This window comes from Thamnophis sirtalis, unplaced genomic scaffold, assembly GCF_051295495.1.
Source record: "Thamnophis sirtalis isolate CommonGarterSnake01/CBP01778 unplaced genomic scaffold, rThaSir2_p1.2 scaffold_8, whole genome shotgun sequence".
Lineage (NCBI taxonomy): Eukaryota > Metazoa > Chordata > Lepidosauria > Squamata > Natricidae > Thamnophis > Thamnophis sirtalis.
Genome location: NW_028261388.1, coordinates 4,424,660 through 4,442,808, shown reverse-complemented (window position 1 = coordinate 4,442,808; position 18,149 = coordinate 4,424,660). Strand labels below are relative to the sequence as shown.

Here is an 18,149-nt window from a genome sequence, read left to right as displayed (position 1 = left end):
GGAAATGTATTTCTTTCCCCTTCTAAGTTCTATTGTTTTCAGAGCGCTGAGAAAAAAATCATGAGGTTGGCGTAAGGTGAAAGAATATTTCTAACTCTAGGACGATAAAAGCTGGTTATCCGTAGCTCGGTGTTCAGAGTTTCATGGGAATTATCAGACTCTGAGCTGAGTTCAAAAAAAAAAACCTTACAAGTGTTTCTCAAACTTTGGTGTAAAGTTTTCCATTGGGCCTTTTCCAATCAGCCCAGCTGAGCTGTCCAGAATGACTCAGCAGCTGTCCTCCACGGCCCCACACGTCTTCTGAGGGGGTCAAGCCTCTGGAAGAAGCCCAATTTGGAAGCCTGACAAGGTGTCAACAAACCCACATTGCCAACTAGAGAGTAAGGTCCATGTGGAGAAAGATCAGATTGGCTGGAAAACGAGGCGTGTCCTTTGATGGAACTCATCCCGATCACGCCGGCGGGGTCTGGTTTTCCTCCCCGGCTTTGCTCATAAATGGTCCTCCATGCCCTGTCCGAGCCTCATCCACCCTTCTCCTCCTGGCTCCTTGGTCTCCCAGCGCGGCAAAGACTTCGAGATGCCAGCTGACTTCCAGCTCCCAGAAATGCTCTCTCCCGCAGCCATGGAGAAGTACGTCTCGGCCATCCAGAAGATGGAGCACACCGTGATGTTCCCCAGCCTCCTTCGAGGAGTCTCTTTAGAAGATCTGGAAGAGGCCTTCGGAGCCGACTCGGATGACAAGGACTTGTTTGAACATTTTGTGCTGCTGAAATCCGGCAAGGGGATGTTGGAAGGCGGTCGGTTCTTACCTGCGAGACGAGAGAAGCTACCTGGGGCCCCTCCGGTGGAGGAGAACGTGGAGAAGGAAAGCTTGGAAGATGTCTTTTACTACCACTTGTCCAGTCTCTGCCGTGTCCTGCATCATTTGACCCAGAGAGCCCAAGCCGTCACCGCCAAATACAACGAAATTATGGAACGCATCAACCACAGCTAAGTTGTGGAGAAACAGACCCACAGTAGGGAACAGCCAAGGTAAGATGTGTTCCTTTGACTACGTGTTGGAAAGGGCCTTCCGTTTTTTATTTTTATATTTTTATGATTCCTTTTGATTTTTAGAATTCTCAGCATCCCATCACTCCTGGAGACAGCAAGGTTTTTACTTCTTCGATTGCCCCCTTGTAGAAAAATCAGTTTGATTTGAAGGGTGAGGGGCTTCAAGAATGGAAACCACGAGGTTTTACTTGTTCTAACCCTTCTTGGTCCCTTAATAGAGGTAGTCCTCAACTTATAACTGTTCATTTAGTGACTGAGGTTACAATGGCATTGAAAAAAGTGACTTGTGACTGTTTCCTTCCTTCCTTCCATCCTACTATCACCTTCATTTCTTCCATTCTTCCTTCCTTCCTCCTCCCTTTCCTTCCACTCTACTATCCCCTTTTTTCTCTCCTTCCATTCTTCCTTCCTTCTCCCTCCCTCCCTTCCATCCTACAATCACCTTCCTTCCTTCCTTCCTTTCTTTCTTTCTTTTTCTTTCTTTCTTTCTTTCTTCTTCCTTCCTTCCTCCCCCATCCCTCCCTTCCACCTTACTATCCCCTTCATTTCTTCCATTCTTCCTTCCTTCTCCCTCCCTCCCATCCTACAATCATCTTTCTTTCTTTCTTTCTTTCTTTCTTTCTTTCTTTCTTCCTTCCTTTCTTCCTTCCTTCCTCCCCATCCCTCCCTTCCACCTTACTATCCCCTTCCTTTCTTCCATTCTTCCTTCCTTCATGCATTCCTTCTCTCTTCCTCCTTCCCTCCCTCCCTTTCTTCCATCCTGCTATCACCTTTCTTTCATTCTTCCTGTCTTCCTTTCTTCCTGTCTTCGTCCCTCCCTCCCTTCCTTCCATCATACTATCCCCTTCCTCCCTCCCTCTCTCCCTTCCATCTTACTATCACCTTTCTTTCTTCCTTCCTTTCTTTCTTCCTTCCTTCCTCCCCATCCCTCCCTTCCACCTTACTATCCCCTTCCTTTCTCCCATTCTTCCTTCCTTCCTTCCTTCATGCACTCCTTCTCCCTTCCTCCTTCCTTCCCTCCCTTTCTTCCATCCTGCTATCACCTTTCTTTCATTCTTCCTGTCTTCCTTTCTTCCTCTCTTCGTCCCTCCCTCCTCCCTCCCTTCCTTCCATCATACTATCCCCTTCCTCCCTCCCTCTCTTCCATCCTACTATCACCTTTCTTTCTTCCTTTCTTCTTTTCTTCCTTTCTTCCATTCATCCATTCATCCTTCCTTCTTCCCTCCCTCCCTCCTTCCCTCCATTCCTATTTCTCTCTCTCTTTATTAGCATAAAGGCCATATAATTTAACCATGTTGCCCATACGGGGCTTCCTGTGATGTATGAACCCTGCCATACACAAAGAAACTTCACCCAAATCTGATGAACTGTCCCTAAAAAATGTAATCCTCGTAGCAAGATTTAATCCCTAATGATCAGCATCCTCATTTCAAATCCATGTAGGCAAAGGTTGGTCAAGAGTGAACATTGCAGGGGGGGGGGAACCTAGAATTGCACCCTGATTTGCTATTTATAAAGAAACATGGGTACCCCTGAACAGCTTCTGCCTCTGGGACTTCACGCTGTCTGGGACAGATCACTGACAAACGTTTTTCTCTGATTTATTTCATAGGTTTGCTCCACATTTGTTACCCAGAAACCACAAGGTGGACCAGAAACCTTCTCAAAAACTGCTCTAAAGAACATCCTTGGAGAGCCATCCAGCTGCTGCCATTTCTAGAAAGAGATTTAAATTTGCTCCAAGCAAATGGAAGAACTTTCTCTCCAGCAAACCTTGTCTTGAAATGCTAAAAAAAATATGTGTATTTATGGCTATGAACTTACTTCGAGCGAAAGGAAGATTAAGTTATTATTCATGGATGAAATATTCCAGGTTTGTGTGTTTTCTGAAATCAACCTGAACACCTTATCAGGGTGGGGCTGAACTGAAACACTGTTTGAAAATCATTTTCAGAACGATATTTATGCTATTTTTTTTTTTTTGTATGCAACTGAACTGAGGCGCTTATTGTGAATAAAACTACATGGCTAAAATTCATTCCAGATATTGGCTCTTTCCCTTTCTTCTCTCCCCCCCCCCAGTTTCAGCATTTTGCCTGCTTGCAAAATTTGCAAAATTATCTAATATCTACAAAGGTGTTGGTTTTTCTTTTTCTTCTTGTAGAGAAAAATCTCTTTCAAATGCTACTTGGCTTTCCGATGACTTCCAAATGGACAAATCCAATTTGTCTAATAAAGTCACCAGGAAGTTGAAACGTATTGTTATTGAAAATTACTTCTATGATTATTGTAATATAATAATGACATGATAGCAGTGTTCCAATATCTCTGGGGCTGCCCCAGTGGTGGGATTCAGCCGGTTCGCACCTATTCGGGAGAACCGGTTGGTAACTTTCTAAGCAGTTCGGAGAACCGGTTGTTGGAAGAAATCTCCTTTTGTTTTTTCCCCCACTTTGCAGGGTTAACCCTGTAAGGAAGGCAGGAAGGAAACATTCTGGTGTTTCTAGCCTAATCTTTATTGCCCTGCTTACAGAAACCGCCTCTCCATTTAACCCTGATTACATTGTCACAACTAAGGCGAAACGCCCATTGACCTGAGTAATGTTGAGTTGGCCACGCCCACCCAGTCACATGACCACCGAGCCCCGCCTACCCAGCTGGTCATTAGGGCAGAGGACCGGTTGTTAAATTATTTGAATCCCATCACTGAGCTGCCCCAAAGAAGAGGGAGTCAAGCTATTCTCCAAAACACCTGAGGGATGGACAAGAAGCAATGGATGAAAATTAATCATGGAGTGAAGCAACTTAGAACTGGGGAGAAATTTCTTTGACAATCAGAACAATTAATCAGTGGAACAAAAATTGCCTCCAGAAGTTGTGAATGCCCCAACAGTGGAAGTTTTTAAGGAGATGTTGGATAACCATTGGTCTGAAATAATTAGGCTAGAATAGACTAGAATAGAATATATAACAGAATAAAATATATAACAGAATAGAACATAACAGAACAGAATAGAATATATAACAGAATAGCATAGAATGGAATGGAATAGAATGGAATAGAATAGAATAGGAATAGGAATAGGAATAGATGATAGGATAGGAGAGAATAGAATACAATAGGAATAGAGGAGAGGAATAGAGGAGAGGATAGAATAGAATAGAATAGAATAGAATAGAATAGAATAGGAATAGGGGATAGGATAGGATAGAATTAAAAAGAATGGAATAGAATAGAATAGGAATAGATGATAGGATAGGAGAGAATAGAATACAATAGGAATAGAGGATAGGAATAGAGGATAGAATAGAATAGAATAGGAATAGGGGATAGGTTAGAATTAAAAAGAATGGAATAGAATAGAATAGAATAGGAATAGGAATAGATGATAGGATAGGAGAGAATAGAATACAATAGGAATAGAGGAGAGGAATAGAGGAGAGGATAGAATAGAATAGAATAGAATAGAATAGAATAGAATAGGAATAGGAATAGGGGATAGGATAGGATAGAATTAAAAAGAATGGAATAGAATAGAATAGGAATAGATGATAGGATAGGAGAGAATAGAATACAATAGGAATAGAGGATAGGAATAGAGGAGAGGATAGAATAGAATAGAATAGAATAGGAATAGGGGATAGGATAGGATAGGATAGGATAGGATAGGATAGGATAGAATTAAAAAGAATGGAATAGAATAGAATAGAATAGGAATAGATGATAGGATAGGAGAGAATAGAATACAATAGGAATAGAGGATAGAATAGAATAGAATAGGAATAGGAATAGGGGATAGGATAGGATAGAATTAAAAAGAATGGAATAGAATGGAATAGAATAGAATAGGAATAGGAATAGATGATAGGATAGGAGAGAATAGAATACAATAGGAATAGAGGATAGAATAGAATAGGAATAGGAATAGGGGATAGAATAGGATAGAATTAAAAAGAATGGAATAGAATAGAATAGAATAGAATTCTTCATTGGCCAAGTGTGATTGGACGCACAACGAAGCACGCATTCTTATACATTCTCAAAAGCATTGCAACACGGAAACACTTAACTCATTTCTTAGTGGTTACCTTGAGGAGAAAACCTTATAAGGAGACGGGATCTTACTTCTCCTTTTGTTTATGGAGTACGTGTCATTAACAAACTTTAATTGAACCTTGGACTTTTGACATAGGTTTTGACCTAGGGACATCTTGTGGTTAGGCACGTGCTTCCTGTTTCTTTTGCAAGCTGCAACTCTTGCCTATGTGGCTTTTAATATAGAAGTAAAGGGTCCCTAAGAGGCTGTCCAGCCTGACCCAGTAGGTTTCACGCTTCATGTCCAAATCTCACTTTACGTCCTGCTTTACAAGAGACCTCCTAGATCTTATGAGTTGCGAGCTTTGAGCTACCACCACTGGAACAAACACTTGTAGAAGAAGTCGTTCTTGGAGGAGAAGCGAAAGCCTTTGTCTGGAATGAACCCCTGGAAAGATGTCTTGTAACCTTTGCTATCCATATCCATCTTGATGCAGTCCAGGAGATCCCGATTGTCCGGGGCAGCTTTCCACGGGCCGAACTGGACCACGGATTCCTTGGAGGTATCTAAGCTGTTGAGAGCATCGTTACACCTCGCCACGTCTTCCAAAGTCTTCATCACACAGAATATGACGCTGGATTGGCGAGAGGCCACGGCTTCTGCCCGGGCGATTCGGATCATCAGCTCGATGTTTTCGGAATAGTTGGGCACCCGTGCGAGGAACTGTTTCCTGGCCACCAGCTCCCCGAAGATCTGAGGAGACTCTTCCAGTTGCTTGATCAGAGGCTTGATGTCGTAGTAGGTGGCTTCTTTGTAAACCTCCTCCACATCTTTTAAGGGAACCTGGCCACTACGCAGATACTCCAGGATGTATTTAAAATAAGTCCCAGGCCTGTCTATGAAGACTCGCCCCAGCGAATCTGTTCGGGGTTTCGCCTGGCCAAACATCTCCGCCAGTATGGATCCTGGGTACTTCTTCAGGGTGCTCAGTGCGGTTGTGAAGATGTCCCCGCCAATGTTTAATTCGATGATTTGACACTACGGATGAGAAGAGGGAGGGGGAGATATGCCACATCTCGGTTTTGAAAAGGGAAAGAGCAGGGGGACAGCCACAAAGATCTAGTTAAAGGAGACTTTTCATCAATAATACATTGTTTTAAAGAAGTTTGCCTGGGTTCTTCTAGGTCAAAGAACAATCCATCCTGTGGGATTGAATGTTAGAATAGAATAGAACAGAATAGAACAGAATAGAATAGAACAGAACAGAACAGAATTCAGAATACATTAGAAAATTGAATAGAATACAACAGAAAATATATAGAATAGAATTCAGAATACCATAGAGAATAGAATAGAACAGAAAATATAGAGAATAGAATAGAATTCAGAATACAATAGAGAATAGAATAGAATAGAACAGAAAATATAGAGAATAGAATAGAATTCAGAATACAATAGAGAATAGAATAGAATAGAACAGAAAATATAGTGAATAGAATAGAACAGAAAATATAGAGAATAGAATAGAATTCAGAATACAATAGAGAATAGAAAAGAACAGAACAGAAAATATATAGAATAGAATAGAATTCAGAATACCATAGAGAATAGAATAGAACAGAAAATATAGAGAATAGAATAGAATTCAGAATACAATAGAGAATAGAATAGAATAGAACAGAAAATATAGAGAATAGAATAGAACAGAAAATATAGAGAATAGAATAGAATTCAGAATAGAATAGAGAATAGAATAGAATAGAACAGAATGGAACGGAATGGAAAATATAGAGAATAGAATAGAACAGAACGATAGTTGGAAGGGACCTTGGAGGTCTTCTAGTCCAACCCCTTGCTTAGATAGAAAACCCTACACCACTTCAGACAAATGGCTATACAACATCTTTTTAAAGACTTCCAGTGTTGGTGCATTTACAACCTCTAGAGGCAAGTTGTTCCAATGATTAATTTTTCTCACCGTCAGGAAATTTCTCCTTAATTTTAGGTTGCTTCTCTCCTTGATTAGTTTCCATCCATTGCTTCTTGTCCTGTCTTCTGGGGCTTTAGAGAATAGGCTGATTTCCTCCTCTTTGTGGCAGCCTCTCAAATATTAGAAAAATCACCCCTAGTCCTTCTTTTCACTAAAATAGTCATACCCAATTCCAGCAACTGTTCTTCATGTTTTAGCCACCAGTCCCCTAATCTTCTCTGCACTCTTTCCAGAGTCTCACCTTATTAAAAAAAAAAAAAGATGTTGGAATTGAATATGTCTACAACGTCAGGCCAAAACTGGCTGCAATATTTGAAGTGTCTTAAATTTCCTGACAGTGAGAACAATTAATCAGTGGAACAGAAGTTGCCTCCAGAAGTTGTGAATGCTCCGACACTGAAAGCTTTTAAGAAGATGTTGGATAACCATTTGTGTGAAGTGGTTTAGGGTTTCCTGCCTAGGCAGGGGGTTGGACTAGAAGACCTCCAAGGTCCCCTTCCAACTCTGTCACTCTAAGTATTATCAAGGCCTTGTAAAGCAATATTAACCGTGGCACGAAAAAACCGCGCTGGTCAAAATCGCGGCGCTAAAGCCGGGACATCATCGCCGCGCGTCATCACCGCCGCGACAACAGCGCGGCAACAGAAGGGCGCTTCAAAACGGCGCCGCAGCAGAAAGCCGCCTTCATTTAAGGTAAGCGTTAGGATTAGGTTTAGGGGTTTGTTTTAGGGTTAGGTTTAGGGTTAGGTTTAGCGTTAGGGTTAGGGTTAGGTTTAGGTTTAGGTTTAGGTTTAGGGTTAGGTTTAGGGTTAGGTTTAGGGTTAGGTTTATAGCAATAGCAGTTAGACTTATATACCTCTTCATAGGGCTTTCAGCCCTCTCTAAGCAGTTTACAGAGTCAGCATATCGCCCCCACAGTCTGGGTCCTCATTTCACCCACTTCGGAAGGATGGAAGGCTGAGTCAACCCTGAGCCGGTGAGATTAGAACCGCCGAACTGCAGATAACAGTCAGCTGAAGTGGCCTGCAGTACTGCACCCTAACCACTGCGCCACCTTGGCTCTTGGTTTAGGGTTACTAAGTGCTTGGGAATGCGCGATTTTGCCCTCCGCGATTATGTCATCGCGGTAGGGTCGCGTTTTTCCCTAGCGCTTAGAACGGCGCGAATTAGTCTTCGCGCTTATGTCTCCGCGCAGAAGGGCTTCAGACATTTGTGGTGGAACCGATATTAACACTTCACGTGCTGGCTGGGGAATTCTGGGAGTTGAAGCCCACCCACCCGAAAGCCTCTGGAGTTGACAAAATCCTTTCTTAGTGCATTGTGTGATGTCAATCCACTGACTGCACAAAATCTACCGCCAGCAAAGTCTCCCCTTAAACGAAGCTGCATTTTCCCACCAAGACCCCCAAAGCTGTTTTCGACATCTCCTCACCGCATCTGCTCCTCAAACACACCAACAAATAGCCCCCCCCTACCAACTGCTCCTTGGGGGGGGGGTCGCAAGACTGCCAGAGAGGGGATTAAACTCACCCATCCACCCCTTCCTCTTTTTGCATTCTTCCTTCTTGCTTACCTTCATTGGCAACGTGGCTGGAGTTTGTTTCCCCAGGATTTTTGGCTCCGGAGAATTACTCATTTTTTTCCCCTCCTCTGGCACTGGTGTCTCAGAGGTTTACCAGTTAGCAACTGGTGGGTTATTGCTGGGAACAAACTGGTCTTCCTTTCCAGTTTCTTGTCTCTGCCCTGCAAGAGACATTCACAGCCTGTTGCACACCGGGCACTCCCTTCCAGGTGAAAACAGCATAACTCAGGCACCTGTAAGAGGAAGTTTTTGCATTTAAGACGCCTTGAGAGGTGGCACTGTAGTCTGAAGTAGGAGGGGATTTCTGGCAAGTTTTTTTCCAAATTCCTGCCTCCATGCCGACACGTCAAACATGACGGATAGCATCTATACCGTGTACGGGCTCTGGGAAGTGGGGGGGGGGGGGATGGAGGTGGGGTGTTAGGGGGGAGGGGGGGAGGGGGGATATATACTATGTGTTAGATTTCAATGTAATGCGATTTCACATGTATACTGTTTCTCTTTAATTTCTCTGTAAAAAACAGGACAAGCTGAATACATTGACGTATAGTAGAAATACACCAAGGGGAGGAGGAGTGGGATAGAAGAAAGAGGGGGAGAGAGGGCGGGAGAGAGGATGCGAGGGAGGGTGAGAAGGAAGGGAGGGAGGGGACCAGTAGAGGGAGAGGGGAAGTAGGGTAGAGGGGAATGATGGAGGGAAGATAGTAAATTGGAGGGGGTGCGGAAGAAAGAGGTGTATGGAGAGTGGAAGAGGTATATTGGGTTTCTAGTTGAGTTTGAGTTTCCTTTTATTTATATTTCTGGGAGTATACAAGAGGAATTGCTGTGATTATTGTTTAATGTTGTATGGCCCCGGTTATGCACAGTATATAAGTGACTGTATGAAAATGAAAAATGAAGAAAGAGAAGAAAGGGGGGTAGGAAGGAGGGAGGGAAGGAAGGAGGGAAGGAAGGAGGGAAGGAAGGAGGGAAGGAAGGAGGGAAGGAAGGAGGGAAGGAAGGAGAGAAGGAGAGAAGAAAGGAGGGAAGGAAGGAGGGAATGTAGGAGAGAAGGAAGGGGGGAAGGAAAGAGGAATGGAAGGGGGAAAGGAAGGAGAGAAGGAGAAAAGAAAGGGAAGGAAGGAAGGAGGGAAGGAGAGAAGGAGGGAAGGGGAAGGAGGGAGGGAAGGAAGGGGAGTAGGAGAGAAGAAACGAGGGAAGGAAAGAGGGAGGAGGGAAGAAGAAGTAGGACCGTTGTAAGATAAGATGGATCTGTGGGATGTTAAAAAAGCAATCTTCAAGTATATTGTCAACAGTAGGAAAAATTGTTATAAATACATATTATTAATAACAGTTATGAGATCCTATAATTGTGAATGTATATATGAAATTGATAATAAATAAATAAATACAAAAAAAAAAGAAAATGGAAAATGGAAAAATAAAACATTTTAACGAGAAAAAGAAAAAAAGAAAAAGAAAAAAAAAATAAACATGACGGATAGCCAGCCAGCCTAATCCGTCTTTCCTTGTCTCTCTCTCTCTCTCTCTCTTTAAAACTTTTTATTTCGTTTATGCAAACAAGGTTCAAGGTTCAAGGTTTATTACACTTGTATGCCGCCCTATTCCCGAAGGGACTAGGGTGGATGGATAGTTGATAGACAGGTCCAGACAAATAGATAGATATAGATATAGATAGATATAGATGATAGATAGATAGATAGATAGATAGATAGATAGATAGATAGATAGATAGATGATAGATAGATAGATGATAGATGGATGGATGGATGGATGGATGGATGGATGGATAGTTGATAGACAGCCCCAGACAAATAGATAGATATAGATATAGATGATAGATAGATAGATAGATAGATAGATAGATAGATGATAGATAGATAGATAGATAGATAGATAGATAGATGATAGATAGATAGATAGATAGATAGATAGATAGATAGATAGATAGATAGATATGGATGGATGGATAGAGATAGATAGAGATATGATGGATAATAGACAGATGATAGTTGATAGACAGACAGACAGTCAGTCAGTCAGTCAGACAGACGGATGATAATTGATAGACAGACAGGCAGATCTGCTCCAGCGAAAGGCCCCCTCTGGAAAAATCTCATCTGCCGTACTTCCATTGACTTCCGCCACTCCGACCCCGCAAATGGAAGGCTCTTGAAAGCTGCCCTTTGAAAACCTGAAGTCACGGCTAAATGAAAGGCGGGAGACGAGGAGCCTCTTTAACGCGGGTCAGCGAGAGCGAGAGCGAGCGAAAGCTAGAGTGGCTACGGCGGCCGAGGAGGCTCTTGAGGGCCCAAAAGGCGAAGCTGGGACGGTTCGCCAAGGCCCGGAGCATGGCGGCTCACCTGAAGAAGCGGGTGTACGAGGAGTTCAGCAAAGTGGTGGTCCAGGTAACCGACGAGGCGCCGGAGGAGGGAAGGAGGGCCCGGGGTCGGCGGGAGTTCGTGGAAAGAAGCCTAACGGGCTGGACGGGGGCCCGGGGCGGAGTGGGCTGCACTGCCTGCGTGTCTGGCTGTCTTCACACGACACGCGGAACCCGGGTTATCGAAACAGGAGGCGCGTGGCACGGTCCAGGCACTCCGCGTCCCAAGGAAACGGGCGGGTTCCCACGTTACACTTGACCCGGGTTGATTGGATCGTGTGGACGGCACCTGGGATGCTAGGGAAAAAGGAGAGCCGCTTTTATATGATTTAGATAAGATATTTAGCATATGTATTTTATTTTTCTTTTATGTATTTTCATATAGTTTTCGTATTTTTATTTTATATTTAGGATTATATATGTGTGTGTGTGTGTATATATATGTGTATGTATGTGTGTGTGTGTGTGTATATGTGTGTGTGTATGTGTGTGTGTGTGTATGTATGTATGTATGTATGTGTATATGAAATAGATCTATACTAGTCTCCCTTTATTTATTTATCAGCACAAATAAAAACACACACACACACACACATATATATATAGGCATACCAGGGGTTGTAACACTTTACATACATACATACATACATACATACATACATACATACATACATACATACATACATAGTGTCACAACCCCTGGTATGCCCCAATTATGGGAGGAAGCTAATTGCTTCCATTCTCTGTCCATTGGCTCGTCACAAGAGACCATCCAAACAGAAAGCCCAATATTTTTACTGTTGCCTTTGTTACAACACACACACACACATATACACATACACAAACACACATACATACACTTATATATATGTATTATACACACGCAATACAAAAAGTATATGAAAATATATAAAAGAAAAATGCAAAAAATATATGAATATCAAAGAAAATATGAAAAGTATATGAAAATACATAAAAGAAATATATATATATATATATATATATATATATATATATATATATATATATATATATATGTTTTCTTTTATATATTTTCATATACTTTTTGTATTGTTCTTTTACATTTTGCATACATATATATATATATACATACACACACACCCAAACATACACACACACACACACATATATATACACACACGCATATATAATCCTAAATATAAAAGAAAAATACAAAAAGTATATGAAAATATATAAAAGAAAAATACAAAAAATATATGAATATAAAAGAAAAATACAAAAAAATATGAATATAAAAGAAAAATATGAAAAGTATATGAAAATACATAAAAGAAATATATATATATAGTTTTCTTTTATATATTTTCATATACTTTTTGTATTTTTCTTTTATAATTAGCATATGTATTTTATATTTATGTATTTTTTTGTATTTTTCTTTTATATATTTTCATATACTTTTCATATTTTTCTTTTACATACATATATGTTTTATTTTTATTTTACATATTTTCATATATTTTTCAATGTTCATGGAAGGAGGGTTGGGATGAATAAATTCCCCGGGCAGCGCCAGGTTATCAGCTAGTATAATAATAAAGGAATAAAATAAAAAAGATCTATAGAAGTCCATGATACACAAAACAAAAATTCGGCCCTAGTGTAAACTTTACTTTCATGTTTCAGCAACAGCAGCATGAAGAAATTTCAGCTAAAAAACTCCGGCTAACCAAACCCAGCAAGTCTGCCGCGCTTCATGTAGATCTTTGCAAGGCCACCTCGCCAGCCGATGCCTTACAGTACCTGCTTCACTTTGCCAGGAAACCAGTGGAGGCTGAAAGTGTGGAAGGCATTGTGCGAATCTTGCTGGAACATTATTACAAGGTAGGACAATGGTGTGACCCACCAGCGACCAACAGAGCTGGCAGCAGATTCGGACAGTGAGGAGGTTGGGGAGGAAGATGGGCCAGTCCTGGAGTCTGGGGAAGGCTCTGATGAGGGCTCTGTGTCGGAGGCAGAGCGGGGACCAGAGCCGTCCGACAGTTATCAGCTGCCTTCAGAGTCAGACATCAGTGAGGCAGAAGAACAGCTGGAGCCTGTTCCCAGTGTGCGCATGCACAGAGTTGCCAGACGAAGGGAAGAGCTAAAGAACAGGGGTCGACTTGGGAGTAAGGCCACAGGTGGACGATGAATGGCCCCTCCCAGAGGAGATAAAAGAGGAGTGAAACGGGAGGGGAGTTTGCAGGAGACAATTAGTTCGCTTCTCTCTGAGACTCCTTGCCAAGTTTTGCAGCTCTCCAAGCCAGATAAGAGCATGAAACTCCTGACGAAAACCCTTGTTATTAATTGACTGTGAATTCTGCTCCTTCACATCCAGCAAAGTCTTTCAAGGGAGGATTTACAGTCACAGACCTTCTCTGGCTTGGAGAGCTGCCAGGCCGATATCTGAAAAACCTGGCAAGGAATCTTGGAGAGTCATGAACCAATGAACTAATGGTCTCCTGCAAACTCCACTCCCCTGGCGCTCCCTCTTTTATTTCCTCTGGAAGAGGGGCCATTCATCGTTCATCTTACTCCCAAGTTGACCCCTGTTCTTTAGCTCCCTTCGCACAATCGCACATTGATAAGCGAATCATGCAGCTCTCTGTTGACTTTGCTTGTTGGAAGCCAGCTGTTGGAAGCCAGACAAGACGATGTTTTGACACCCGTCTCTTATCCACAGGAAACCGATCCCTCCGTGAGATTGAAAATTGCTTCCTTGCTGGGCCTGTTGTCAAAAACCCCTGGCTTTTCTCCCGACTCCGTTCTGGATGATGTCATTAACACCCTCCAGACTGAAAGTAAGTCGTCTCCTCCCAGCCAAGGAACTTATGGAATTGTGGAGCTCTCGCCTCACAATCACAATTTAATTACCGTATTAAGGTGGCAGGCTGAACCAAGGTAGGCCTCAAGCCTGAACCAAACTAGGGTTTCATGATATTAAGCTTTAACTGTTCATACAGAAATTGCAAGGTTTGCTTTTAGGACATGATGCGGTTAGACACAGGTTAGAAGGAAATCTGTACATGAAATGGTTCCACCACAAAACCGCGGACGACAAAATCGCGCTCGACAAAAGCGTGCATTTGACGTCATCACAGTGCGACGAAAACATCGCGCTGTGATCGATAAATGTAAAAATAAAGCGAAAACCTTACCCTAACCCCCCCAAACCTAACCCTAAACCTAACCCTTAACCTAACCCTAAACCTAACCCTAAACCTAACCCTTAACCTAACGCTAACCCTTAACCTAACCCTAACCCTAACCCTTACCTGTATGTGAATCGGCTTGCTTTAATTTTATTTTTATTTCAATTTTTAATTTTTTTCGTCGTGCTGTGATGACGTTAAATGCGCGCTTTCGTCGAGCGCGCTTTTGTGGACCGCGGTTTTGACGGGTCACGACATGAAATATGCTGAGGCAAAACATCTATTTTAGCCTATTTGCTGGCTTGACTGTAAATCTGTTTGGTAGACACATATTGTTAGTTCCTCAAAATACATGCTATGTCTATCCGTTGGCTGATCTATGTATTATGACTTCCTGTAGACATATTGCTGTAACTCAAGGGCAAATCTTGAGGGGTGTTTCCAAAACTAACATGGCTTTAGCTGAAAGCGATAAACTATATAAGGAATTTCCTGACTATCACTCATTGTTCAGGCCATTCATTCTGAACCTGCGCAATAAACATTTCCTTCCCTGAAGAGCTGGCTTGCGTGTCCTGTCTTTTCTACAACTGTATTTTTCACAGTATAAGATGCAACTCCCCCCCCTTCCGCCCCGCAAAAAAGAGTAAAAATCTGGATGCATCATACATTGAATACAGCATTTTTTGGCCTCCCAAAACCCCGCCCCCTTCATCAAAATGGATGTGCAGAGGCTTTGGGAGGCCTGCAAAGTGCTCCTGGGGGCTGGAGGGGGGGCAAAAACAAGCTTTTTGCTAGTTTTCACAAAAAAAATGAGGCATGCAGACGGTTTGGGAGGTTTGCAGAGTGGAAAAGCTTTTTTTTTTAAATTTACCTCTTCAAAATCTTGGTGCGTCTTATACTCCGAAAAATACGATACCCAACTAGGTGACATCATCAGTGTGGCCGTTTGCTCTCTGTTTTATGCAGGAGCTCCCCCTTTTCCTACAAGGTGGTTGTTGCATTGTAAATAGGAGTGGGCTTTTGGTTTGCTTTGCAGAATCCCACCAAGTTCTGGCTCAGCTTTTGGATACCTTGCTGGTGATAGGGAAGAAACTTCAAGAGAACCCTACAGTGCGAGGACATCTCGTCGACGTGGCTTGCAAGGTAATTAAAAACGGTCAGCCGGTGAAAGAACTCGGGTTCTTTTAACTTATTTAATTGCACAGATCAGGAATATCCAGCCTTGGCAACTTTGTCAGACACGAGGACCTCAACTCCCAGAATTCCTTCACCGACAGTGCTGGCTCTGGAATTCTGGGAGTTGAAGTCCACAATAGCAATAGCCCTTAGACTTATATATCACTTTATAGTGCTTTTACAGCCCCCTCTTAAGCGGTTTACAGAGCCTCTTCCCCCCCCCAACAATCTGGGTCCCCATTTTACTCGCCTCGGAAAGACGGAAGGCTCAGTTAACTCTGAGCTGGTTAAGATCGAACTGTTGGCAGTGGGCAGAGTTAGCCTGCAATGCTACATTCTAACCACTGTGCAGGAAGGGAGGGAGGGAGGGAGGGCAGGAGGAAAGAAAGAAGGAAGGAGAGAGAATAGGGGAGAAGAAGGAAGGAAAGGGAAGGAAAGGAAGGAAGGAATAGCAATAGCCCTTAGACTTATATGCTGCTTCACAGTCCTTTCCAGCCCTCTCTAAGCGGTTTACAGAGTCAGCCTCTTGCCCCCAACAATGTGGCTCCTCATTTTACCACCTCGGAAGGACGGAAGGCTGAGTCAACCTTGAGCCTGGTGAGATTCGATTTGCCAAACTGCTGGCAGCCAAGGCTTAAAGTTGCCAAGGCTTAAAGTTGCCAAGGCTTAAAGTTGCCAAGGCTTAAAGTTGCCAAGGCTTAAAGTTGCCAAGGTTTAAACACGGCTTAAAGTTACCAAGGTTGGACAGCCCTGGTACAGCTCCATGTCTTTTCAACATTTCTTCCCGACACAATGGGAAATTCAAAGCCACTCATTTTACCAGAAAGGTGGAAGGAAGGCTGAGTCAAACATGAGCTGGTCAGGATCGAACTGTCGGCAGAGTTAGCTTGCAATACTGCATTCTAACCACTGCGCCACCACGGCTCTTGATTAGATAGGTACACAGACAGACAGATGCACACACACACACACACACAGCAATACCATTTAAACTTACTGCTTCCCAGTGCTTTTATAGCCCTCTAAGCGGTTTACAGAGTCAACCTTTTGCCCCCAACCATCTGGGTCCTCATTTTACCCACCTCGGAAGGACGGAAGACTGAGTTCAACCTTGAGCCTGGTGAGATTCGAACTGCCCAATTGCAGGCAGGCAGCAGAAGGAGCCTGCAGTACTGCACTCTCACCACTGCGCCACCACAACTAATCATCATCATCATCATCATTTTTTTATTATTATTCATTGCATTTGTGGTCCCTCCGGAGACGGAGAGAGAGCCGAAAAACCATGGGAAATCTTTTCTTTTGCTCCACAGCATTTGACGGATTCCTCGCACGGCGTACGGAACAAATGCCTGCTCCTGATTGGCTGTCTGGGATCAGTGGAGAAAGGGGCTCGAAGGAAGTGGAACGCCAGTCCCCAAAGACGTCCAGAAGATCATCGGTGATCACTTTAGTGACCAGGACCCAGAGTGAGGACGGCAGCTATCAAAGCCATGGTAAGTCTCCGTGAGAAGAATGAAGATTTAGAATGAATGGTGGAAACGTAGCCCAAATCCCGTCACATTTTCATGTTATTTTGCAAAAGTTCCCTGAATTGCTATAACAACAGACTGGTGTATTTTTTTTTCCTCTCCTATAGTTGCAGCTCCACGAAAGGGGTTTAAAGTTGCAGCAAGCCATTTATAACCAGGTAATGATGATGTCCTATATCATTATTTAAGAAGGAGCTCTAATATTTGATGAATGCAAGAGAAATATTAAGGGAATCTCTTTTGATTAGGTTTTGGTCTAGTGCTTAAGGCACCAGGTTAGAAAGCAGGAGACGGTGAGTTCTAGTCCCGCCTTAGGCATGAAAGCCAGCTGGGGGACTTTGGGCCAATCACCAGGAGACGGTGAGTTCAAGTCCCGCCTTAGCCATGAAAGCCAGCTGGGGGACTTTGGGCCAATCACCAGGAGACGGTGAGTTCTAGTCCCGCCTTAGGCATGAAAGCCAGCTGGGGGACTTTGGGCCAATCACCAGGAGACGGTGAGTTCTAGTCCCTCTAGGCATGAAAGCTGGTTGAGTGACTGGGCCAATCACCAGGAGAAAGTGATTCTAGTCCCTCTAGGCATGAAAGCTAGCTGGGGGACTTTGGGCCAATCACCAGGAGACGGTGAGTTCTAGTCCTGCCTTAGGCATGAAAGCCGGCTGGGTGACTTTGGGCCAATCACCAGGAGACGGTGAGTTCTAGTCCCCCCTTAGCCATGAAAGCCAGCTGGGGGACTTTGGGCCAATCACCAGGAGACTGGGAGTTCTAGTCCCTCCTTAGGCATGAAAGCCAGCTGGCGGAGTTCAGACTCTCAGTTCAATCCACCAAGATTCAATCCAAACAGGATTATTGTTGTTGGGGAAATACGAGGAGGAAGAAATGTTTGCCGCCTTGAGTCCAGGGGTGAAATGCTATCGGTTCGGGCTACTTCACCTGCACCGGTAGTAAAAAAAATCCTTTAAAAAGTTTTTTTTAAAGTTTTCATGGATGGCACAGCTGATTGTTGCACAGCTGATTCAAAACTTTTTAAAAACTTTTTAAAGCATTTTTAAACGTTGAGGAGAACAGGTAGTTTAATAATGCTTTAAAAAGTAAAAAAACACCCCTCAGACAATTAGCTCTGTGGAAACTTAAAAAAAAACTTTTTAAAGCATTTTTAACTAAATGACCACTAGATGGCAGCAAAGAGTTTTTCAGCTTAGACTTTTTCAGCAGCTTTAGTTCAG

The 18,149-nt window shown here is 43.0% G+C and overlaps 3 protein-coding genes across 4 annotated transcripts in view; 2 read left to right on the top strand and 1 right to left on the bottom strand.

Moving 5' to 3' along the window:
* The first annotated feature begins 495 nt into the window (after nucleotides 1-495).
* LOC106548993 (mid1-interacting protein 1-B) lies at nucleotides 496-3,096 on the top strand. Its single transcript, XM_087721003.1, has 2 exons — nucleotides 496-1,032; nucleotides 2,666-3,096. Exon 1 carries the CDS (start codon nucleotides 506-508, stop codon nucleotides 992-994), a length of 489 nt encoding a protein of 162 aa, XP_087577129.1. The 5' UTR covers nucleotides 496-505; the 3' UTR covers nucleotides 995-1,032; nucleotides 2,666-3,096.
* A 2,107-nt stretch (nucleotides 3,097-5,203) lies between these two features.
* Nucleotides 5,204-8,911, bottom strand: KCTD14 (potassium channel tetramerization domain containing 14). Its single transcript, XM_087721005.1, has 2 exons — nucleotides 8,654-8,911; nucleotides 5,204-6,128 (listed from the first exon to the last, which is right to left on the bottom strand). The coding sequence occupies exons 1-2, from the start codon at nucleotides 8,714-8,716 to the stop codon at nucleotides 5,460-5,462; spliced, it is 732 nt and encodes a 243-aa protein (XP_087577131.1). The 5' UTR covers nucleotides 8,717-8,911; the 3' UTR covers nucleotides 5,204-5,459.
* A 7,848-nt stretch (nucleotides 8,912-16,759) lies between these two features.
* INTS4 (integrator complex subunit 4) overlaps nucleotides 16,760-18,149 on the top strand; it is a 34,932-nt gene continuing 33,542 nt past the window's right edge. The window contains exons 1-2 of one of the 2 annotated variants that reach the window (XM_087721002.1): nucleotides 16,760-16,890; nucleotides 17,034-17,084. In XM_087721002.1, the coding sequence (XP_087577128.1) occupies nucleotides 16,888-16,890; nucleotides 17,034-17,084 (54 nt within the window). In that variant the 5' untranslated portion in view covers nucleotides 16,760-16,887. Of the gene's footprint in view, nucleotides 16,891-17,033; nucleotides 17,085-18,149 lie in introns of those variants that run through there. The other variant, XM_087721000.1, reaches the window with a different exon arrangement.